A 26,197-nucleotide genomic window follows, 5' to 3' on the forward strand; every position below is an offset into this window, starting at 1 on the left:
GGTGAAACCCCGTCTCTACTAAAAATACAAAAAATTAGCTGGGTGCAGTGGCAGGCGCCTGTAATCCCAGCTACTCGGGAGGCTGAGACAGAAGAATCGCTTGAACCCGGGGGACAGAGGTTGCAGTGAGCCGAGGTATCGCCACTGTACTCCAGCCTGGGTGACAGAACGGGACTCCCTCTCTAAAAAATAATAATAATAATAATAAATAGAAAATAAAAAGGGGCTCTGCGGAAAGCTGTGGCAAGCAAAGGATAGGCTAAAGAGAGACAGTACTAATAAATGTGTCTACTATAGATATATTCTTGTGAAGGACAGCAAAGAATAGGTGGCCTTTTCACCTCCTAGAGAGATAAAACATTGGAAGCCAAGGTGGAATTGGGTGTGTCGTGCCTGTCTTTAAATGAATAAGGCTGTAGGAATCGTATTGCTTCCTAAAGTATTCACAATCTTTTCTTTGCATTATTTTAATGCTATTTGTGTAGCATTAAAAACTGAAAAGGAGTTCTATGTAAAATGAGAGCAGAGAAAATCATGTCGTCTGAATTGCAGTCCTAGAAAACTTCATGAACCTATGGCTTGTTTTAATTTTATCTACAAGTCAATTTGCTCATTTTTAACTACATGCCACATTTTATATGTACATATGCATAAACATATTTATGTGTGCATGCCCTTTAATCCTCTAATTCTTGTTTTTTTTAAAAAAAAAAAAAAAAAGCCAGACAGATAGTAATAGTATATTTATCCCTATTTTATTAATGAGTAAACCAAGAATTGGAAAGGTTAAGTGACTTGCCCAAGGCCACAGAGCTATACAAGTGATTTGAAATCTATCATACTCTCACATTTCAGAGATGAAGATTACTGTCTTCAAAAGGCATGAAGGATAATTCCTCAAAATTAGACATATACCAGTTTATGCTAAGTATCGCTTGCTTAATGAAGGGGTTAACTAGATAAAATGAGTGAGATGTTATAATTCTAAGTGACATCGAAATATAGTTGATAGGAAAACTGTTTTTTGAAATTTTACTATATTTCATGACTGGGAGTTAAGTGCAGTTTATTTTGTCTTACTGCCAACATAATTTTACCCGGTACTAATTTTACCTGGTTCCTGGTACTAATAGATCAATTTGTGGAATTTTGATCTTTTCTGTGACCACACACTGTACTCAGAAACACGTAAATACAAGTTTGAGAAATACAGGCCTTTGACCCCAAAATTCCAAGACAGGACATGAAAAGAGAGCAAAGGCATCCTCCTTACTGGGCTATCTTAATTAAGTAGCTAAGTTTCTACAGTATTTGGAGGACTACTATGAGGTACCCACAAAAGAACTAGGAATAAGGAAAACAAGGTAAGCTTTGAAATAACACATAATGAAATGGAGTAGAGAACTGCAAAGTCACCTGGGAGAAACTGCTTGACTCCCAGGCCAAGGGTCCAAGAGTATAACCAGCAGCTTGTGCTTACTATAATCAAAGGAAAAGCAGAAACTGGGTGGCCATGGGAGACTGGCCTAGAGTCCCATCCATCACGGAGCTGGTGTGTGCTCACCCATTCAAGGACAAATAAATGACTATCTCTTTAAGAGCAGCTCCTCCCATTTTCCAACAATCTTCCTAATATTTGGGCTCACTAGAACATTTTCTCTTTCATACTGCCCAGACAGTTGGACAGGACATAGACATACAGAAGAAGAGAAGACAAAGAACAGGTAGAAAAATTAAAAAGGTAGGAGACCAAGGCGGGTGGATCATCTGAGGTCAGGAGTTTGAGACCAGCCTGGCCAATATGGTGAAACCCAATCTCTACTAAAAATACAAAAATTAGCCAGGTGTAGTGGTGCATGCCTATAATCCCAGCTACTTGGGAGGCTGAGGCAGGAGAATCACTTGAACCCAGGAAGCAGAGGTTGCAGTGAGCTGAGACTGCGCCATTGCACTCCAACCTGGACAAGAGCGAAACTCCGTTTCAAAAAAAACAAAAAAGAAAAGAAAAGAAAAAAAGGGTAATATGGTAAAGGGTTGAGGGTGGGATGGGTAAATGAAGAAGGAGCATGCTGTAGTTTTATACTAAATATGGCTAGAATGAGAATGATATAATTCGGGCAGTTTGTTTCTAGAAATCACGGATCATGATTTTTATCATCCAAGTCTATTTCCCGGCATAGCTATGTGATTTTGTCTAAAAAGAAAAAAAAACTAGTGAAAGAAGTAGTGGTAGAGCCTAAAGACAGTGTCAGGAACATTTCTTAGAGGAGAATGGAGGTTGAAGATAGTGGGAAAAAACTGTTTGTAGGTAAGAACATGACTTTTATATCCCCCCTCCTCCTCCCTGAGAGAAGGTCTCACTCTGTCACCTAGGCTAGAGTGCAGTGCTGCAACCATAGCTCACTGCAGCCTCAAACTCTTGGGCTCAAGCGATATCCCTGCTCAACAGGAATATACAGTCCCAGAGTAGCTGGGACTATAGGTATGCACCATTTACTTGTCTTTTTAATTGAGAAGGTGAAGAACATTGTTGGTGGGGAGAAGGGGTGACCACCTGGCACACTGAAATACAGACATCTTCAGACTTTATTCCTCATTATCTGTATCAAAGTAGAAAGAGGATACAGATTGTGTGTGTGTGTATGTGTGTGTGTATGTGTGTATACATATACATATATGTTTCTTCATTCCCATATACAGGCATACGTATGTGGGTGGGTAGGTGGATATGTCTGCATGTGTTTTAGTTGTGAATCTTTTGTTTCTTCTGCTTACTCTTTTTGGTAGACTAAATTACAAAGTCCAAAAGCAAAAAAGACAAATATGTATGCTGGGTCATCAGTCTCTTACTTTTGGAGAGCTGATGACTAAAACAAAGTGTTTATTTTTTTTTTTTTTTCAGAAGAAAATTTTCTCTTTAGAAATTAGAGAGAAATGAAAATGTAGTTAGATCACTAAAAGGAATTTGTTTTCTAGAGACAAGGTCTTACTCTGTCACCCAGGCTGGAGTGCAATGGTACAATCATGGCTCACTGCAGCCTGGAACTCCTGAACTCTCCCGCCTCAGCCTCCTGAGTAGCTGGGAGTACAGGCACGTGCCACCACATCCAGTTGATTTTTTGTTTGTTTGTTTGTTTGTTTGTTTTTTGTTTTGGTTTGCTTTGTAGAGACAAGGTCTCACTCTGTTACCCAGGCAGGTCCCAAACTCCTGGGCTCAAGTGATCCTCCCACCTCAGCTTCCCAAAGTGCTGAGATTACAGGCATGAGCTACCATACTCAGCCAGTGTTTCTTAAAAAGTAAGTTTTTATTAAGCCAAAGAGTGAAATCAAAACAAATAGATAAATAAGTAAATAAATTTTCAGCAATGTGGTTACTGGAAATGTTCTCTGGGCCTTTGCATAGATGACCATGGGGAAGAAAGTGGCCATCATTGGAGCTGGCGTGAGTGGCTTGGCCTCCATCAGGAGCTGTCTGGAAGAGGGGCTGGAGCCCACCTGCTTTGAGAAGAGCAACGACATTGGGGGCCTGTGGAAATTTTCAGTGAGTAGCATGTTGTTGTAATAGACAGGGAAATAGGTTGGGAAGTGTATAACATGCTCTGTGCACACAGGTTTCTAAACCTGCTACCATGGTAGTTATCATATCTGTTAGAATTGGAATCCACTAAGTACAATGTCAAGAGCAAGGTGGAAAGTAACCTCCTTGCAAGTCAGAAGTAAATTAGACAATGGCTTTGAAATTCTCCATTACAGAATTCTCCCTTGATAGATCATTAATAAGAGCCACTTGGACATAAAATTTGTGGTAAATATTAGTTAGGTTTGTGTAGTTATAATTAAGTTATTTACTTGTTTAAAACACAACAACTTTTCACTTTTTTTTTTTTTTTTTTTTTTACAGATTCAGGGGGTACAAGTGCAGTTTTATTACATTATAATGTGTAGCAGTTAAGTCTGGGCTTTTTGTGTAGCTATCACCCAAATAATGTACATTGTACCCATTAAGTAATTTCTCATACCTCAACCCCCTCCCACTCTCCTACCCTTTCAAGTTTCCAATGTCTATTATTCCCACACTCTATGTCAATGTGTACACATTATGTAGCTCCCAATCATAAGTGAGAGAACATGTGGCATTTGACTTTCTGTTTCTGAGTTATTTCACTTAAGATAATGGCCTCCAGTTCCATCCATGTTGCTGCAGAGGACATAATTTCACTCTGTATTATTGCTGGATAATATTCCATGGTGTGTGCATATATACATACATATATATGTATATGTAACTGTGTGTATGCATACATGTATGTATGAATATACCACATTTTCTTTTTTTAATCATCTTTGTTGGACAAGGTAGATTCTATTTCTTTGCTACTGTGAATGGTACTGTGATAAACATATGGATGCAGGAATCTTTTATATAACGACTTCTTTTCCTTTGGATAGATATCTAGTAGGGGCATTGTTGGATCAAATGGTAGATCTATTTTTAATTCTTTGAGAAATCTCCATACTATTTTCTATAGTTTACATTCTGACCAACAGTGTTTCTTTTTCTCCACATACTCACCAATATCTGTTATTTTTTTACTTTTTTTTTTTTTTTTTTTTTTTTTGAGTTGGAGTCTCAATCTGTCTCCCAGGCTGGAGTGCAGTGGCACCATCTCAGTTCACTGCAACCTCCACCTCCTGGGTTCAAACAATTCTCCTACCTTAGCCTCCTGAGTAGCTGGGATTACAGGCACCCGCCACCACACCCAGGTAATTTTTGTATTTTTAGTGGAGACAGAGTTTCACCATGTTGGTCAGGCTGGTCTCAAACTCCTGACCTTAGGTAATCCTCTGGCCTCGGACTCCCAAAGAGCCAGGATTACAGGCATGAGCCACCGTGCCTGGCCTTTTTGACTTTTTAATAACAGCCATTCTCACTGGTGTAAGATAGTATTTTACTGTGGTGTAAGATAGTATTTTACTTTTAATTTGCATTTTCTCTGTAATTCATGATGTTAAGCATTTTCCCATATGTTTATTGGCCATTGGTATGTCTTTTTTTGAAAAATGCTTATTTATCTCCTTTACCCACTTTTTAATGGTGTTATCTGTGCTTCTTTAAAAATTGAGTTGCTTGAGTTCCTTATAAATTATGGATATTTGTCCTTTGTTAGATGCATAGTTTGCAAATATTTTCTCCCATTCTGAAGGTAGTCTGTTCACTCTGTTAATTATTTCTTTTACGTGAAAATATTTTAGATTGTCTATTTTGTTTTCATTACATTTGCTTTTGAGGCCTTAGTCATAAATTCTTAGTCATAGCCTAGGTGAAAGTTTTACCTGTTTTTTTTTCTAGAATTTTTGTAGTTTCGGGTCTTACATTTAAGTCTTTAATCTATGTTGAGTTAATTTGTGTATATGGTAAGAGATAGGGTCCACTTTTGTTCTGCATGTGGCGATTCATTTTCCAAACACAATTTACTGAACAGGGTGTCCTTTCCCCAGTGAATGCTGTTGTCAACTTTGCTGAAGATCAGTTGGCTGTAGGGATGAGGCTTTCTTAGTTATCTATTCTGTTCCACTGATCTATGTGTCTATTTTTATACCAGTACCATGCTATTTGAATTACTATAGTCTTGTACTATAATTTGAAGTCAGGTAATATGATGCCTCCAGCTTCGTTCTTTTTGCTTAGAATTGCTTAGGTTATTTGGGCTTTTTTTTTTTTTTTTTTTTTTTTTTTTTGGTTCCGTATGAATTTTAGAATTGTTCTAATTCTGTAAAAATAACATTGATATTTTGTTAGGAATTGCATTAAGTCTTTTGGGCAAATGGTTATTTTAATGATATTGGCCCTTCCAATCCATGAGCATGAGATGTTTTACCATTTGTTTATGTCAGCTACAATTTCTTTTATTCATGTTTTGTGGTTTTCCCCACAGAGATCTTTCACCTCTGGTTAAATGGGTTCCTAGATAATTTTTTATTGTTGTTGGCTTTTTCCATTCATTTGGTGAGGCTACCAAAGTGAGTCGGACCATGGATTTTAGAGTTTCAGGTGCTGACTTTGGTCTTGTGAAACTACATAATTGAGACTTGCTTCGAAGTGCTTCAATGCCCCTTTGTCCCATGCATTTATAATAAGGGTTCTACAGCAGACATGAATGTATGCACTCATTAAATCACTTCATGTGTTGCCAAACAGCAGCAGGAATGGGGCTTCCCTATGTTCTCCACTCAATCAGTACAGTCTTCCAGCCTTATTGCCTAAGTCTTATTTTTCTTCTCCTGGTAAACCCATTAGTATATATGCAAATTTAGGAAGATCAATAACCCTTTTAAACCACTATTTCCTCCTCAAATACAAAATCAGTATTATGTCATTTACCTCAATGAAGAAGTTGTATTTAATGAAACAGTGTCTGTAACGGCTCTTTAAATATTATAAAGACATGAGATATAATTCTTATTAATACAGATATTTTGCAAACTGCAAAAATCTTTTGAAACTACCCAGCATCTTATACAATGTTGTGGAGCCTACTGTATGTTATTGGAACGTGTTGACAGGGCTACAGATGAACACACTGGTGATTCTTAGGGCTTTTGGTTGTTATTTTGTTTCTTTGTGGTCAAACTTAGGGCTATTTTATCAAGCACATTCTATATGATACATGACTTTTTCTATTTAATTAAATATTTACAATAATCCTATAAGCTAGGTATATTTTTTTCCTTTTACAAATGAATTTGAGGCTTAAAAAGAAAAGAAAAAAAATCATACAGCTGATAATGTTGGAGAAAAGATCCCAATTCAAGCTTGCCTTTCTCTCCATCCCATTCTTGACTCCTTTGTAAATTGCTGGTTGCCATTTCACCAAGTGGTCTATTGAGCTGACCATCTTTTTTTTGAAACGGAGTTTCTCTCTTGTTGCCCAGGCTGGAGTGCAATGGCACAATCTCAGCTCACTACAACCTCCGCCTCCTGGAATCAAGGGATTCTCCTGCCTCAGCCTCCCGAGTAGCTGGGATTACATGTGTGTGCCACCACAACCCACTAATTTTTGTATTTTTAGTAGAGATGGGGTTTCGCCATGTTGGCCAGGATGGTCTCGAACTCCTGACCTCAGGTGATCCACCCACCTCAGCCTCCCAAAGCGCTGCAATTACAGGCATGAGCCGCCATGTCTGGCCTGCCATATTTTATACACAGTGATCTTAACCAAAGCCTCATACTCAAACTTACTTTGCAAGATGTTGCTGAAGATAGAACACACTGCTGATATGGCTATTGAGAGGAACACAGCTAAAGACAGCTAATTTGCCTTTCTTGCTGCTCGAGGAAGACTTTAAATTTGAAGCTGGCATCATACGTTGATAAAACTGAACTGCAACGTGTGCTACCCTTCAAGAAAAAGAAAGGATAGCCCAGAGGGTAGAGCCTCAGGCCCTGAGGGCAGAGGCTTGAGCCACAGCCTTCAAGCCTAATGGAATTTGTCCTGCTGGATTTCAAATTGTTTGGGATTCGTGATTCTTTTCTTTCCTCTTTTTTCCTCCCTGGTTAAATGGGAATGTCTATAAGTGTTACCCATGCTTGTCCCAACATTGTATTTTGGAAGAAGATAACTTGTTTTCTAGTTTCACAGATTCACAAATAGAAATTTTGCCTCATCCTGGTCCATACCCAGAGTCTCATTTATACCTGATTTGGATAATTTATATGATGATAAGATTTGGGACTTTTGAATTGAAAATATATAAATGAGAGTTGAAAGTTGATTTCATGCTGCTATGGGTTGAGACTTAGAGGATGTTGGGATTGGGTTAATGTATTTTGCAGATGGGATGGATGTGAATCCTTGGGAACCAGAGGACGGCCTGTAATAGGCTGAACAATTGAACAATGCCCCTCCTCAAAGATATCGCATCCAAATTCCTGGAACTGTAAATGTTATCTTACTTACCTTATAAGAGAAAAGGATGTCTGCAAATATAATTAAGTTAAAAATCTTAAGATGGATTTTTCTGTATTATGTGGGTGAGCCCCAAATGCTATAACGAATGCATCCTTAAAAGAGAGAGGCAGAGGGAGATTTAACACAAAGAGAAGAGAGAAGTGATGTGATGACCTCAACAGAAAGAGAGAAATTTAAAGATGCTATGCTTTATCTTTGAAGATGGCCACAGCGGCCATGAATGAAGGCATACAAGTGGGCTCTTGCCACTGAAAAAAAAATAAGAAGCCAGAAGAGGCAAGGAATGGATTCTCTCCTGGAGCCTCTTGAAATGAACCTGGCATTATCACACCTTGTTTTCAGCCCACTTATAGTGATTCCCGACTGCTGACTTCTAGAACTGTGAATCAGTTGCTATTATTTTAAGCCATTAAGTTTGCAGTAATTTATTACAGCAGCCATAAGAAACAAATATCTTTGGTTTTTCAGTGTTTCCTATTTTACTACTGTGAGGAGGCATATGGATTGCAAATGATGGAGTAAACAGCAGTGTTTCTCAGATCACTAGAAGTGTGCAGCAATAGGCTGAGTATTCACATTATGAGATTGTTTTAAAATTGTGTTAATTTTGTATTTGCCTTACCTTTGGTTTCTAACATCATCATTTTACATTATCTTTTTTTAAATTTCAGAGAGATCCAAACATTGGTTAAAACTTAACTAACACTAAGGGTGCATATAGTTGAAACTTTTGGAGCTGTTTACTAGAGCACTTTCCTATGCCCTTCTAGTTCTGACTTCTAACCCTGATCTAGAACCACGATGATATATTTCTCTCACCTTCTTTGGTCACAGAAGGAGGACATTTCACCCAGATCTGTGGCCTAATCACAGGCCACATTTCTGATTAGGCCACGGATCTGGGTAAAATGTCCTCTTTTCTCAGAAGCTCCCCAAACAATAAATCAGTAAATTATATGAAATTTTGCATGAAGTTTTAGGAATAGAGGCTTTCATCTGGGCATACCACCCTTTTTTAACTTCTGATTTTTTTTTCTAGACTATATATCAATTTTTTCTTTTAATGTTTCTTCTCTCTTTATGCTGATTATCATCTCTTTAAACTTACCCAACTCACAGAAAGCTACAAATTCTTTCACTTCCCCATCCCACTTGCCTATAGCAGGGTCAACAAACCGTGTGAGCAGCAGAAAACTCATGCCCTATTTCAAGAACACACTGCTTTCTGAAGTGAACATGGCAACTAATCTGCCAATTAATTACTAGTCAGTAATGAAACTGCAGCCACACTGGCTTTTGATGTGATTGTAATATTCCAATATTGTACTAAAATTTCATGTTCTGGGGGCCCTGACAACTTTGAGTTAGATAAGCTCTAATTAGAAATTTCTAGTGCTCAGTACTTTCCACTATGAACTAGCAACTACACATAGTGATCTACAATCTGATCTTTCATCATGAAACTTGAGATGTGAATACCTTGGTGCTTTAACAGAGCTAAACTAAGGCTCCGCCTCTTTCAACTCATGCTCCTGCCAGTACCTTTTTTAAACTTGATGCCTTTTATTCACTCAACAGCTTGCTTTGCAGAGCTCACAGCTGTAGCAGATGTGTCCTATGGTAAGCTCTTCCACAGTAACTGTAGCTTGTTGGTCATGAGCTTCTATTTGTTGAACTCTACATTGTGACTGCAAACTTGGCTGCACCTTAGGATTACCCGAAGAGCTTTTAAAACTTCTTGTCAATTAAATTGAATTCTCTGAGAGTGGGACCTAATGCTCACTGTTTTTTTAAAGCTCCCAGTTTGTTTCAGTGTGTGGCTAAAGAACCACAACACAATGTCCTAACCTTCTCATTGCTGATCATTCTTCCTTCAATGTCCTTTTTCTTTATTCATCATCACTTAACATTTCCTCTGAGGCTTTATTAGCATGGTTCTATAGTTCCTTAGAGTTAAAGCAAATTCAGATATTTTTACATCATTGAAAGCTAAAACTTTGTTACTTACATAAGTACTCAAAAGGCATGTGATACCCATAAATTCTGTGTTAGATTCAAAAGAGTTAACCTTATTTTATACATTATAGAAATTCTAAGGTTAATTTTTTAAATATTAAGTCTTAAGATTTACAAATCTGATCAATAGTTGCAACCTCCTGTTACTGTTTGCTTTTATAAATTGACCATCAGATGCTCGTGCTCATGAGTTGACACACCAAAATTATGCAAAGTTGAATTCTGAAAAATCTCCATCACCATATTAAACGGTTCAAGGGAATGAAAGCATTCTAGTTACATAGGCCTAAAGGACATAACGAAATTTAAAATTTGTTTCCCTTAGAAAAGAAAAGATTAAGACTTATTTTCTTAAAGGATATTAAGAAAAGTATTCTTCCATATCCTAAGTTCATTTAATAAGTTTCCATGACTAGCATCAATTGTTGAAGTGAAGTTAATTTATGTGTGTCTTACTGAATTTACTGTGAATAAAGGATGACTCAAATAAGTATACAGTTGGCCATCTGTTTTTCCAAGTTCTGTATCCACAGCTTCAACCAACCATTGATAAAAAAAAATCCAAAAAAAACTAATAAAAAATAAAAATAAAAATAAAATTACACTACAACTATTCATTTAGCATTTACATTGCATTAGGTATTATAAGTAACCTAGAGATGATTCAAAGTTTATGTATATAGGTTATATGAAAATACTATATCATTTTATATAAAAGACTTGAGCAATCGCAGATTTTGGTAACCAAAGAGGTCCTGGAACCCTCCATAGATACCAAGGGATGATTGTAATTACTTGGAACTAGCCCTGACCATGATCAGTATACTCATTTACCAATTCTCTTCCATTTGAAACTATACATTCACAGAACCATGCAGAGGAGGGCAGGGCTAGCATTTACAAATCAGTCTTTACCAACTCTTCCAAAGAGATGATGTGTTTCCCAGACTTCCCATATCCTGATGACTTCCCCAACTTTATGCACAACAGCAAGATCCAGGAATATCTCACTGCATTCGCCAAAGAAAAGAACCTCCTGAAGTACATACAATTTAAGGTAAGATGTTATCAACAATTTAGCTCTCGTCATAATGCTGAAGAAGTCTATGTCTGCTACTGGATTCTCACTTGTTCCTTTCAGTATCCCTTACTAATTTGTCAACATTTTTAACAGTGTGGCTTCTCTAACTCTAGGTTTAGAGAATTATCTTCTTCTCAAGGATACATGGAAAATTCACAAAATTTGACCACCTGTAGTTCTTAGGCCAAATCACTACTAATTTAGAAATCAATACCAAAGAAATAAATGTAAAATACCTGTGATTTTGGAAATTAAAAACTCTTTTTTTCTAAACAACATATAGGTCAAAGAAGAAATTTCAATGGGAATTTAAAAATATCTGTAAATGAATGTTAATTTAGTCTATGTATCAATACTTGTGGGAAACAGGAAGCTATATTTTCATGAAAATTAGAAATGTAAATGTTTATATTGGAAAATAAAAAAGTTTAAAAATAAGGTAAGAAAGTTTAAGAAATTAGTGAAAGAAAGGCAGAATAAACTCAACGAACATAGAATGAAGGGGATATAAGAAGAAATTTATGAAATACAAAATGAAGCATATGTACAAAATTGAAAGTTAATTATTTGAAAAGACTAATAAAATAAAGAACAGTGGCCAAGGGCAATGGCCCATGCTTATAGTCTCAGCACTTTGGGAGGACAAGGCAGGCAGATCGCTTGAGTCCAGGAGTTGGAAACTAGCCTGGATGACATGGAGAAACCTCGTCTCTACAAAAAATCCAAAAATTAGCTAGATGTGGTGGCACATACCTGTGGTCCCAGCTACTCAGGAGGCTGAGGTGGGAGGATTGCTTGAGCTCAGGAGGTAGAGGTTGCAGTGAGCTGAGATCACGCCACTGCATTCCAGCCTGGGTGACAGAGTGAGATCCTGTCTCAAAAAATAAATAAAAAATAGATAAATATCTGGCAGTTTAAGGGAAAAAATCAAAGGCACAAATAAATAATATTGAGAAGGAAAGGGTAGACAAAATGGATACAGATGAAATAAAAAATATAACAAGAATACTATAAAAGTGTTTGCCAAGTAATATTTTAAGTTAGTTAAATTTTCTCAATTTTTTAACAAAAACTTTTCAAAACTCACTCAATGATAAGTAGAAAGCCTGAATTGTCATTTGGTGATTTATAGTTCTTTTGACCTAGAAATTAAAAATCTTCCCATAAAGAAAACAAGCAGCTCCACGGGTGAGTACTTCCAAATTTGCAGCAAACAAATTACTTCAAAGTTTTATAAACTTTCAGAGATTTGAAAATGAGATATGATTTCCAAAGTTATTTTATGACATTATTACCTTTACATCAAAGGTGGACCAGATCATACGAAATAGGAAAATTACAGGTCAATCTCCTTCATGAAAATCAATGCAAAAATCCTTCAAAAATCAATTTAACAGCTATTTGTGCTTGAAAGAAAAATATCAAAAGAAAACTCTTGCCAAACTTAGAGCAGAATTGTCTTGAACCAGCAAAACATACACAAATATTATCTTAATCTTTATCTTAATTTATCTTAAATCTGCACTGTTCAATATAGTAGCCACTAGTCACAAAACTGAGATGTGGAATAAGTATAAAATATACACTAACTTTCCAAGTCTTATTATTAAAAAGGAAAGTAAAATACCTTAATAAATTTTAATTACATTTTGAAATGCTAACATGGCAGATTTAAATTATACATTTTTTTCACTTTTAATGTATTAGATTTTTTTTTTTTTTTTTTTTTTTGAGACAGAGTTTCGTTCTTGCTGCCCAGGCTGGAGTGCAATGGTGCGATCTCAGCTCACCGCAACCTCCGCCTCCCAGGTTCAAATGATTTTCCTGCCTCAACCTCCCAAGTAGCTGAGAATACAGGCATGCACCATCATGCCCGACTAATTTTGTATTTTTAGTAGAGATGGGGTTTCTCCATGTTGGTCAGGCTGTTCTCGAGCTCCCCATCTCAGGTGATCTACCCGCCTTGGCCTGCCAAAGTGCTGGGATTATAGGCGTGAGCCACCGTGCCCGGTCTTAGAAATTTTTAAATTGCATATGTTGCTCATACTATATTGGTACTGGTCAGTGCTGTCCTAAAGAATGAAAAGTTAGAAGCATTCACTGTAAAGTTTCAGAACAAGATAAGAATTCCTAATCACTGTTTTCAATAGTAGTTACTTCTTTTCAATAGTCTTAAGAAATTTAAGAAACAGTGCAGTAAGTAAAGAAAAATAAATGGAATGACAACTCAAAAGAAAGTAAAACACAATTATTGAAGATAATGATTGTCTATGTATTCTAAAAGAATAGATAAATTACTAGAATTAATAGCAATACAAAAAAAGTTAGGCAAGATGGTGGTATATAAGATCAATATATAAAAATAGATTACATTTCTGTAAACCAGCAGCAAACAGAAACTCATACAAAAAGAAGTTGACATATGCAATAGCATAACTAATTAACTAAATAATCCCAGAGTTATTCTAAACAAATGATGTATTAGGTCTTATGAGTCCATACGTTCTCATTATATTTCATAACTAACAAAAATGTTACATGTGTTTGTGTGTGTATTCTTCTATATGTATGAAATAATATATAATAAACTTTTTAAGAACAATTAATAGCAAATAGATTCTTTTTCCAAAATAATCAGAAGAATTGAAAGATTTTTTTAAAACAGGGAGCACACCAACAGGCAGTCATTTAACTGTGAACAAATATTTATTGATAATCTAGTCAAAGCTACTCAGTGTATAGTCCAAGTGACATCAGCATCACCTAGGAGCATGTTAGAAATTTGAATTTAATAGTTTTAATTTTAACTTAACAAATTTAATAATTTTTTGGATCACATTTTCATATGTTCTGGTTCAGTACGTCTATCTTTGAGCTATCTTTGATGTACTGAACCAGAACATATGGGAATGTGATCCAGAACATTATTGGCCATCAGATTTTCTAGTATACGTGACGTATACCTCTTGTAAATTGTAATTGAAGTCACTGCCATATCTCCAAGGGGTGTCGCTCTTGTACTCCAGAAAATACTGGTTATGCACAAGAAATCATGCAGGGACAAATAGATAGACAGATACCATTTAGTGTTTTGATTTATTCTGAGGGAATTTTAAATTTGTAATATGTATCTTAATAATTAGTTAAATATTTTTGGTAACCCACTTTCTCTTTTTTATACTGTTTCTGCCTAATCCATTTGCTAGCATAGAAAAGGGGGGTTTCTTTCTGTATTTCTCTTAGACATTTGTATCCAGTGTAAATAAACGTCCTGATTTTGCAACTACTGGCCAATGGGATGTTACCACTGAAAGGGATGGTAAAAGAGAATCGGCTGTCTTTGATGCTGTGATGATTTGCTCTGGACATCATGTCTATCCCAACTTACCAAAAGAGTCCTTTCCAGGTAAGGCCACAATTTAAGCTGCTAGCAACATAACTGACAAAAATGAATATCTCGATAATGTCTTCTTTTTTCTAAAGGTACAAGCAGGTTAAATTAAAATATACTTCTGTTATATCTAATACCCTTGGTGTGTTAAAATAGCACATTATTGTGACTGTATCTATTCACAAGGTTGCTTCTGTTAAAGTCTTTGTTTAAATATATGACTCAAATTGTCATATATATCTCGCTTTTCACTCAGGACTAAACCACTTTAAAGGCAAATGCTTCCACAGCAGGGACTACAAAGAACCAGGTGTATTCAATGGAAAGCGTGTTCTGGTGATTGGCCTGGGGAATTCGGGCTGTGACATTGCCACAGAACTCAGCCACACAGCAGAACAGGTACTACTACCCGGGTACTCAGGCGACTCTCTTTACTGACAGAGGAGTTATTATCGTTGGAAAGGTGTGATAGGAAATGTGGGGGAGGAGGGAAGGGTATCTGATGTAAAGACTAAGTGGTATTTCACATAGCTGAGCTTCCCCAAGTAACAGCTGAGGTTTTAAATCACTTCATAGACAAAGGCAGCAAGGAGTAATACTGTCATTCAACAATCTCCTTCTTCAGGACATTTGGTGCCTAATGTCTCTGATCAAATTCTCTAAAACTAGCACAGATTTAGGGTTAAGATTATGATTCTGAGACTCAGGCAAGTCGTTCAATCTCTCTGAGGCAGTTTTCTCAATGGTGAAACAGATAAAAATAGAACCTACTTCTGGGGCTTGTGATAAAGTTAAAGCTTTGGAACAGGATTTAAGCAATATAGAGTGGCTCATTTATTCATTCATTTATGCATGCATGCATACATTTATTCCATGACTACTTATTGAGAGCCTACTATTTGCCAGGCACTGGCTTGGGTGCTGAAGAGAGTGGTGAACATAACAGGCAGGATCCCTGCTCTGGAATAAGAGCTGTCACTGGAAGAAAGGATAAACAAGTGATTCAGGCACTAAATGCTATGATTCCAAAACTGGATGCTTCACAAAGGAGGTAGAACTGAGCCAGTCCTTGAACAATAAATATAAATCATGTGACTGAAGAGGCGACAGAGGCTGTTCTTAGAATTGGAAATGCCTTGAGCAGAGGCATGAAGATAAGAAAATGAGCGCTGTATATTTGACTATTGTAGGTTATAGTTTCATCTTGCTGTAATGGAGGTTGTTTTTTGGGGTTTTTTTTGTTTGTTTTTTCCTTTTTTTTTTCTTTTTTCTTTCTTTTTTGAGAAGGAGTCTCGCTTTGTCGCCCAAGCTGGAGTGCAGTGGCCGGATCTCAGCTCACTGCAAGCTCCATCTCCCGGGTTTACGCCATTCTCCTGCCTCAGCCTCCGGAGTAGCTGGGACTACAGGCGCCCGCCACCACGCCTGGCTAATTTTTTGTATTTTTAGTAGAGATGGGCTTTCACCATGTTAGCCAGGATAGTCTCGATCTCCTGACCTTGTGATCCGCCCACCTTGCACTCCCAAAGTGCTGGGATGACAGGCGTGAGCCACCGCCCCCGGCCGAATGGAGGTTCTTAATGCTAACAATTTGTATGATGCATTATGGTACTCAAATACCTTCCTGTAAATGAGCTCCTTTGCTTTTGGGAAGAAGGTAGTTTTATTACAGAAAGGATAAATGAGGACCAGAAATGTCAATTGTCTTCTTGAAAGTCATCGAGAAAATTAATGTTTGAACCACTGAAGGGTTACAGAACTGAAAGTCAAAGTTTCTGAATCCAAGGAACAGTAGATATAGGATTGAGTTACAGGAAAGAAAGATTGAAATCAGGTTATATCACATATTTTAAGAACTTGAATGACAGGATAAAATAGATTTCTGCATAAATAAAGGTAAATCATTATTTCAGCTTCTTGGGTTCAGGAAATTTATGATGAACTCATAGTTTTAAGAGATTTGTATTTGTATATGTGATTATTTGCGTATGTGATAAATTAGAGGGAAAACCAATTTCAGAGGCTCTCTATTTAATTAATTGATCCTTTAGTCTCTCTCTCTCTTTTTTTTTTTTTTTTTTTTTTTNGAAGGCAACTGGATAAAGCAGGTGCCTAATGCAGAGAGTGAACACTTCTCTCTTTTTTCCTTTTTTTTCAGACACAGTCTCACTCTGTTGCCTAGGCTGGAGTGCAGTGGCACAATCTCGGCTCACTGCAGCCTCCATCTCCCAGGTTCAAACAATCCTCCCATCTCAGCCCGAGTAGCTGGGATTACAGGCACCTGCCACCACATCCCACACCCAGCTAATTTTTGTATTTTTAGTACAGATGGGGTTTCACTATGTTGGCCAGGCTGGTCTCGAACTCCTGACCTCAGATGATCTGCCCACCTCGGCCTCCCAAAGTGCTGGGATTATAGGCGTGAGCCACCACGCCCAGACTCCTTTAGTCTCTTCTTATTTGTCTAGTTCCTCTTATAACAAATGCCTTGAAGTGATACGGTATATAAAAATTGGTTTTAAAAAAGACAAAGCCTGAAAACTACATTAGGGATTAGCATAACAGAAGGGGAAGGAGAGGAAACTGACATTTACTGAGCACATACTATCTGCCAGGTAACGTTAGCCATGTGACATAGTTTATCACATCGAATTAACCCTTACACAAATTTGATGAGGCAAATTCAATTCTCTCCATTTTAGGAATGAGAGAACAAGATTAGAGAAGTTAAAGGAATTTTTTCAAATCACATCATTAATAAGTAGGAGAGTCAGTGTTTGAGCGTGTGGTTTTCTGATTCCAAATTTCTCACCTTCTTTCCAGATAGTAGCAGGCATTTTGTTTTAAAACGCCTATTTTGAGATCATAATTGCTTATTTGTAGACAGCAATAGTTAGATAAGCACTAGGGAAAACGTGACTAGAATTAAGTTATTAGTCACCTGTAGCAGAGATTGATTAAAATATGAAAATTTGCCTGCAGCACTATGACAGGGTGGCTGACCCTAAGATGCAGATGTCAAGTTCAGAAGTTTATTTGGGAGCAGTCTCAGGATCAATACTTCTGCAGGAAGGGAAGAAAGCTTCTGTTTACTTTGAAGCTGGGATGGTCCTTGGGCATTGCCCCAATTTGAGGTGAGGGACTGGGCCTTTATATGCCTGCATTGACCAGTCACTAGATGGAGGAAACTCAGAAAGAAGAGAAGATGTTGGGTGAGGCCCCTCTCTTCAGCCAAAACAACTGTCAAAGAGGACTGACAGATGAGAGATGCCTTCTGACACCACTTTCTGCAGCTGGGGTAATAGATCCATTCCTCAAGAAGGATCTGGGGAGCTCATCAGAATATCCACTACAAATGGTCACTAATTTCATGGTTGAATTGGTGTTTTTTAAGGTCGTGATCAGCTCCAGAAGTGGCTCCTGGGTGATAAGCCGCGTCTGGGACAATGGTTATCCCTGGGACATGGTGCTTATCACTCGATTTGGAACCTTCCTCAAGAACAATTTACCGACAGCCATCTCTGACTGGTTGTACATGAAGCAGATGAATGCAAGATTCAAGCATGAAAACTATGGCTTGATGCCTTTAAATGGGTAATGCAGAGTTAAACGTGATATGCCTGCTGGCCTTTAGTTCAGTGTCAACAACCCTTAAGGTCCTGTAACTCCAAAACAAAAAAAAAAAATTAGCAATCACATCTCATCTATCAGAAGATAAAGAACTGCAAAAATTAAGAGTGATTTCCTATTTTACAATCCCTGCTATATTTACACAGCTGGAAAATTATATAATGCCTCAAGAATTAGTCCCAGGAGTAATGATAATCAAAGTTAACCTCTTTTAAGCATTTTATACATGTCAGAGATTTAGCAAGACTCTGCTAAGGCTCTGGCATATATTATTTGGTTTTATCCTTACAACAATTATGAAGAGAGCTCTATTAGTATCTCCATTTTTGAGATGAGATAACTGAGTTTCAGTGTAGTTAATAACTTTACTAAGGTCCCACAGCTAGAAAGTAGAAGCAGCATTCAAAGCAAACCCAGATCTGCTGATTCCAGAGCATCTCACTCTTGGCCACTTGCTCTACTGCCTGTTATTTAATGGCAAAGTTAAGCACAGCAAGAGAACTTTTCCTGTCCTACCTTTCCCTTTCCATTTCATTAGCCACTCCTTAATGGACCCCTCTCACTAAACACATACATGCCAATGCTTGCATCTTCAGTCTCCTTCCCATCTTCTCCTATAAGATCCTCCAAGCCAGCAAGATAACAAGAAATGACTTTGACACGAGTTGAAAAACCTAAGTTATGAGCTGTTTACAACAAAGTGAATTCATTAATTTGACAAACATTTATTACACGTTTATTATATGTCAGGTCCTGTGTTTAGCCCTGAGGATATAGCAGTGAACAAAACAGGCAAAAATCCCTGTCCTCATGGAACCTACATTCTAAGTAGTGGGAAACAGACAACAAACAATAGCATAAGATCATATGGCGATGTGTGCTTTGGGGAAGAAAACAAAGCAGATAAAGGTAATGGCAAGTGCCGTCAGGACAATTTCCAATAGAGTCGTCAGAGTATGTCTCAGAGAGAAGGAGACTTTTAAGAAAACCTCTGAAGGAGTTGAGGGAATGAGTCATGAGGGTCTCTGGGGAAGGGTATTCCAGACTGAGGACACAGCCAGGGCATTGTCTCTTCACAGGCGGAGCTGGCATGATCAACAAACAACAATGGGGCTTCTCTTCCTGGAGAAAAGAGAAGAGGGGAGAGCGCCAGGAGATAAAACCAGAGACATAAAAATTGTTGGATGGTATGGGCCTTGTAGATCATTGTAAGGACTCTGGCTTTTATGCTGAAAGCAATGGGAAACCACAGCAGGCATCTGAGCAAATGAATGACAAGACCTAAGTTAGCATTGCAGAGATTGATCAGCTGCTGTGGTCATCATTCAATGTAAGGGCAGGGCAAGGAAGGAAACGAAATGACCAGCTAAAAAGCTACTCTCAAAAACCTGCATAAGAGGGGATGTTGGTCTGGACCAAAATTGTTAGCAGTGAGTGGTCAGAATAGGGCAGACTTCTGGATAGCTTGAAAGTAGACCCAAATAGGATTTTCTGTGGACTGGATAGAGGATGAGAGAGCAAGGAGGGGGTAAGAATGTCTTTCAAGACACTTGAAAAAGGATGACATTGACATTTACTAAAATGTGAAAAACTACAGGAGGAACAGAAGTTCAGTTTTAGACATATTAAAATTGGAATGCCTATTAGACATTCAGGTAGAAGAATGTTGACCAGCAGTGGGAAACACTGACTTTGAGGCTCAAACCAGAAGTTAAAACTTTGGAGTCATGCGAAAATTTTTCCTAAAGAAATGAAACTAGATGACATCTCTTGAATGCGTGTAAATGGAGGAGACTAAAGATCTGAAGGCTGAGTCCTGAGGTATGCCATTGTCAGAAGTCAGGAAGAGGAGAAGAGGAGAAGACATCTGTGGGAAACAGAGAAAGAATAGCCAGGAAAGTAGGAAAGGAACTGAGAGAGAGTGATGACCTGGAAACAAAATGAATACAGTGTTTCAAGAAAGAAAAAACCATCAACTGTGTTAAATGCTAAGTTGAGTAAAAGGGAAAGTGAGAGTGGACCACCGGATCTGGGAGCCTGATTCTGACGGCCTTGACAAGAGCCGTTTCAGTGTGGTGGTGGTGGAGGTGAAAACTTGATGGCCACAGGTTTAACATACATGGCAGGTAATAAGCGCAAGTGAGTCAAGCCTTCTTCCAAGGTTCCAACCAATCTCTTGTCCAACTCAGTTTGTTCTCCAGTAGAATCTGCCTGTAGCACTCTCTCACAGCTCCCACAGCCATACAAGAACAGCACTCTTTCCTTCAACTGTATTCACGTTCATCCCCGAGTTCAGATTTGTCTGCTCCCACTACAGATATTATTCAATAAAAAGTAGTCCAAAGCTCTCTTTGCAGATTTGCAGTCACCAAAACTTCAAACTGGCACCCTCCCTCTGGCCTTATTTAAATTCCTGGGTGCTCCCTCCTTCACCTGACTGGTGCCTCTGTCTGCACAGGGCTCATACTTCATCCCTCAAGAGCCCAGCTGCAGCTTTCACACCTTTGACTTTTCTCCTCCTATTTGATCTTCTCCACATTATGATGACCACCTTGGAGTATACAGAATTAAGAACAGCAGTTAACATTTTCAAGCTCTATGTGCATGCTAGAGACTGTGCAAAACTCTTTATATAATTTAGGGAACTTCTGAGGTAGTACAAACATTACTGACATTCCAGATGAGAAATGTGAGACACCAAGAATTTAAAAAACATAATCTTATCAAGGTTCCCACTGAATAAGTAGCAAATTTAAAAATGTAAACACTGAAGTACCCTCACTTCAGAGTTTTTCCTGAAAAAGGCTTTAACAGGGAACTGGGCATAAGTCTTTATTCCGGGATTTGGAAAGAGCTCCATGGAAGAGAAGGATCACAGAAAATAGAGATGGAGCCAGCAAACGGCAACTTCTCTTACTTCCCAATGTTACCTTCCATCAATTTTGTTCTTCAGCCATATTGGAGATACTCTATGGCTCAGAAAAAAAAAATATTGTGCCATTTTTTCCTTATCAATTTATATATGGACCAACAAAACAAGAGGGAAATATTACACTTCTAATTATTATCTCTGTTTTCCATACAGAGTCCTGAGGAAAGAGCCTGTATTTAATGATGAGCTCCCAGCTTGCATTCTGTGTGGCATTGTGTCCGTAAAGCCTAATGTGAAGAAATTCACAGAGACTTCGGCCATTTTTGAGGATGGGACCACATTTGAGGGCATTGACTGTGTAATCTTTGCAACAGGCTATAGTTATGCCTACACGTTCCTTGATGAGTCTATCATCAAAAACAGAAACAATGAGATCATTTTATTTAAAGGAGTCTTTCCTCCTCTACTTGAGAAGTCAACCATAGCAGTGATTGGCTTTGTCCAGTCCCTTGGGGCTGCCATTCCCACAGTTGACCTCCAGTCCCGCTGGGCAGCACAAGTAATAAAGGGTAAGTCAATAAAAAGGCTCATGGATTGGGAAGATGAATGCCAGTGACAATAACTTTGTATCTTTGTGAAAACAATAATCCTAGTTACAAGGTCCCCTTCAGTTTTGAAAATTTAGAATTCTATATTCTTTGGTGCTATATTTTGTAAGCAATTTAAAGTATACCAGTTTGGATTATTGTATGCAATAGTACAAGATATTATTAGAGGAGGTATTTTGTGACTTATAACTTCTTACAGCTGATAATTACCCAAGATCATTCATTAGATTTGAGACCACCAAAGCTTGCATCCACTTAAGTGAATGACAACTTTAAAAAATTATGATTGCAAAACTCAGTAGAATTACATTGCTTGAAAAGTTCATAAGAAAATATGTTTACAAGCCAATATCCAGCCAACTTCGAATGTTCACAGTCATGGAAAATATGATTGCTGGAAGGCAATGGCTTTTCTACTACTGTTTCTTCCCTGACAAAATAAGGACAAACAGTGAATCAACAGAGGCAGGAAGTGCTAAGAACAAACAGTGGATCAATAGAGGCAGAAAGTGCTAAGTGTGGTAGATGATCAGTCTGTAATACATAAGAATGCTAAGTCCTTATATTTTATAAAGGAAAGAACAAACTTGATTGGGGTCAGGCAAGAAAGGCAGGCAGTATCCCCCAGCAGCAGGTTAGAATATGGTTGTGGAAAGATGTGGATCATATGACCAGGTAGTCAGGAAGGTAAAGGCATGAAATTTCACTCAGTGTTCCACTTAGGGTTCAGACCCAGAGGGGCTGGCATTAAAGGAACCTTTAATGGACCCTTACTCTGTCTGAGGACAAGAGTTGTAACTTGGGCTCTGAAGAAAGGAAACAAGGCAATTTATGGGGAAAATTGATGTACAAGGCACAGGCTGTCTTAAGGGAAATGAGAGACAAGGCAAACAACCTAGGTTTGGAAAACCAAAGTACCAAGACAAGAGGGGCTAGTTACAACAACGCAATGGCAATAGTTGGTGGGCTAAAAAACAGTCTCTTTCTTTTCAATCTCTTCCCCTGAAAAGCATGACAAGTTCCAAGGCCTGGAACCAGGCCACATCTACAAAAGCTGTTCAAATGACCCTCCCTGTAAGAAGTGTAGAAATGGGAAATTAAGCAAGCCATTATAGGTCTTGAGCAATCATATCTGGGCTGAGAGTTTTATTCTCTTTCAAGTTAATTCCAAGACTACCAAAGAAATCATCCTAAATATGAAGAATTTCTGGACACAAAAGCCTGTTTTGGTCTGGGTTTCAGAGAACTCTGCAAACCTATGTAAACCTGGATCCTGGGGCAGCCCCAAGTCAGAGCTAGTCTCCTGGGTCTCCCTTATGTCCTTGCTGACTTGTGGACAGTCTATATCCTCAGTCACATTCAAGAACTATTGGCTTTCCATAGAAAAACTTAGCCCTTCACCAAATTCTCTATCTTCTGGAAATTCCATTTTCTGGCAAAGCAGGATTAATGTCTATGAAGTTTTTTCTTCATAAATCTTGGAAAAGTGATGCCAATTCATCTCTGGCTATAATTTAAAATATAACATTCTTAAAATATGACTGAGAGATTAAAATATATCTATGAAATTGAGTTTAAACATCTTGTAACCAGTTTAAGAGCAAAGCTATTTAGGTAATGTTTTTTAATTATTATGACAAACATGAGTTCTGAGAAGACTAGAACTAAATTTGATGTCTGTCTGAAAATGATCAATTAATGTGATTCATAACTATTATTAAAAAGGGAAAATTGTAGGCTGGTCCTATGCCAGACTCATTTAACTACCATCATGTCTTTTCTTCTTTTTCAGGAACTTGTACTTTGCCTTCTGTGGAAGACATGATGAATGATATTAATGAGAAAATGGAGAGAAAGCGCAAGTGGTAAGAGTATCTATTGTAGTAGGAGTGTAGAATTTCCATAGAAAAGTGAGAATTTGTGAATGCTTGGAACTGTTTTAATCTTAAATGATCCAGAATGACGTCATTGGAATCACAGCTACAAGCTATATTTATCCATTCAACAAATATTAATTGAAGACCTACGTTGCTTCTGACATTGTATTAAGTTCTTTTTAGTGCAAGGCACAGAGTGAATAATAGGATTGAGAATCTACATTACATAGTCAGTTTTAGCCCTCCATGCCTCCTGTAATATATCATAGAAAGACCCAGAAAGGATTTGAAATCAGAAGAGTTTGGGAATACATGGATATGGACTTCCATTCTCTAGCCCATAAATCCTCTAAGATGCAGAGGATATTTCAAAGGTATACCTCTAATGAAAATGACTTAGAAAAGTGAGAATGAATCTGGAGAACTGGCCTTCATTTCCAGTTGTCACTAATTAGCTCAGTGGCCATGAACTATTATAGAAGCATCACTTGAGCAAGAGACAATCTATCCATTTGTAAATAAGGATAAAAATGTCTTTCTCAGCTACATTGCAGTGTTGGGGTATTTCCAAATGAGACCAATATGAAAGTTCTTTAAAAAACTACAAAGTACAGGATAAACAAATGATATTCTCCTTACACAAGAAATTGATGTTTTATGTCAGGGTAGTGTGGGAAGTTTTTTTAAAGAGAGAGAGAGACTGATGTTAATTCTCACTGATATAAAGTTGTGAGCCATTTTGTCTTTTCTGTTTCTACACAGAGTTTGGGTATCCACATGGTGTTTTCTCTCCCATCTCTAGGTATGGCAAAAGCGAGACCTTAGAGACAGATTACATTGTTTATATGGATGAACTCTCCTCCTTCATTGGGGTAAAGCCCAACATCCCATGGCTGTTTCTCACAGATCCCAAATTGGCTATGGAAGTTTATTTTGGCCCTTGTAGTTCCTACCAGTTTAGGCTGGTGGGCCCAGGGAAGTGGCCAGGAGCCAGAAATGCCATCCTGACCCAGTGGGACCGGTCGTTGAAACCCTTGCAGACACGAGTTGTCGGGAGTCTTCAGAAGCCTCGCTTCTTTTTCCATTGGCTGAAGCTCTTTGCAGTTCCTATTCTGTTAATTGCTGTTTTCCTTGTGTTGACCTAATCATCATTTTATCTAGGATTTCTGAAAGTTACTGACAATACCCAGACAATGGCTTTGCTATTTAAAAATTAAAATTTTCACACCATCTACTTTTCTATTCAGCATCTTTTGCAGTACTCTGTAGACGTTAGTCAGTAGCACAGTGTTATTTCTAGGCTTTGAAATAGCTACTTTAAGAATCATATCATAATCTTAAGAGAGCACTAATCATTTCTGTTTGGGTTCCACTAACACTTCAAAATCAGAACTATGTTCTTTATATCTAACTTAAATCATTTCCTGAAACATTTTGACATGATTCCTTTTTCCCTTTAAACAATGTTTGAAAGATGTATTTTAAATCTAAACAAAGAGCAAATTAAGCAGAATAATTATAATATGATATTCTCAGGCTACTTCTATAAGCTATTTGCAGGGTCAAGGGGGGAGTTTGGCTATTATATTATTTTTCATTTGTTTGTTTTGTGCAACATAATCCAGGTAAGACCACCTCTCCCCTGCCCAAGAAACATAGCATAAGGACCGGGTCTATACTGAAAGTTAACACAAAGTAATTTGTTTTATTTATATTCTCAATAAGGAAACAAATTTTTCAACTTCTAGCAGCAAAAGAATAACAACAATAACAATGAGTTTAGTACCAAATACACCTTTTTAGCTAAATCTTTTAAAAAATTAAATATTTAGCCAAAACTGTGATCAAAATCTAATGCTTATACAGACTTATAGTCTTATACAGTCTACCCCAATAGATTAAACTTCTGAGGTACCAGAATAAATCTAAAATTATATTTTATAATGTATTATATTTTATAATTAAAATTTTCATAATTATAATTTTTAAATTTTGACATCATAGGCAGATAAAACCATCTGTCAGAGTCATCAGTCGTCAGAGGGCTCCACCAGTTATTATATTACGTATTTCTTACTAAACCTTCACTTCCAAGTTAGATCAATGGAGCAAATACATATGTGTGTGTATATATATTCCTCTTAAAGGTCTGCCAGTCCCATTCCTGTGATAATCCATTAATTCATTAATCCATAAATGATGCTTCCATTTATTTAGGCAGAGTCCTCATAACCCAATCACCTCTTAAAGGCCTCTCCTTGCAACACTGCTACAATGAGGATTAGTTTTCAACATGAGATCTGGAGAGAAAAAACATTCAAACCATTGCATCATACAGAAAAGGATATTAAAATTGGATTATAGCAACTTAATCTTCCATTTTTTGTACTGGCATTTATAACATGAAGTAAAAAAAAATTTATGGGCTGTGTTTAATTTTTAGTTACTTCATTCCATTTAGGGCACAAGTTTTCAAGAAAAGTTTTGCTTCATTTGGGAATATTTGGGAATATTTCACATCTGGTAAGAAGACCTTAAAAGCAGAATGTTACTTTGCTACCGTAAACAATTAGGAAAAGGAAAATATTTAAAATTGTATATAACATTTATGATAAATCTGAGCTTCAAAGATAAAAATATAAAGAAAGTAACAATAGAAAAGAAGAAAGCATTAGATAAAAACGTGATCTTCTTCCTTTCTTCCATTTCTATATCCCCTATATGTGTATGTGTGTGTGTGTGTATGTGAGTGTAT

General features: G+C 37.4%; 1 protein-coding gene across 2 annotated transcripts; it reads left to right on the top strand.

Moving 5' to 3' along the window:
• Positions 1-1,607: 1,607 nt before the first annotated feature.
• On the top strand, positions 1,608-24,964 carry LOC108526241 (dimethylaniline monooxygenase [N-oxide-forming] 3). Of its 2 annotated transcripts, none has more exons than XM_017866882.1 (9): positions 1,608-1,741; positions 3,404-3,541; positions 10,855-11,043; positions 14,311-14,473; positions 14,715-14,857; positions 17,850-18,049; positions 21,171-21,526; positions 23,358-23,430; positions 24,245-24,964. In XM_017866882.1, exons 2-9 carry the CDS (start codon positions 3,404-3,406, stop codon positions 24,585-24,587), a joined length of 1,605 nt encoding a protein of 534 aa, XP_017722371.1. In that variant the 5' UTR covers positions 1,608-1,741; the 3' UTR covers positions 24,588-24,964. The 2 variants fall into 2 exon arrangements, with proteins under 2 accessions (XP_017722371.1, XP_017722373.1); XM_017866884.1 differs by having other exon boundaries at positions 1,640-1,724.
• Positions 24,965-26,197: the final 1,233 nt, after the last annotated feature.

The sequence above is a fragment of the Rhinopithecus bieti genome, unplaced genomic scaffold (genome assembly GCF_001698545.2).
Source record: "Rhinopithecus bieti isolate Rb0 unplaced genomic scaffold, ASM169854v2 scaffold_1853, whole genome shotgun sequence".
NCBI classification, from domain to species: domain Eukaryota; kingdom Metazoa; phylum Chordata; class Mammalia; order Primates; family Cercopithecidae; genus Rhinopithecus; species Rhinopithecus bieti.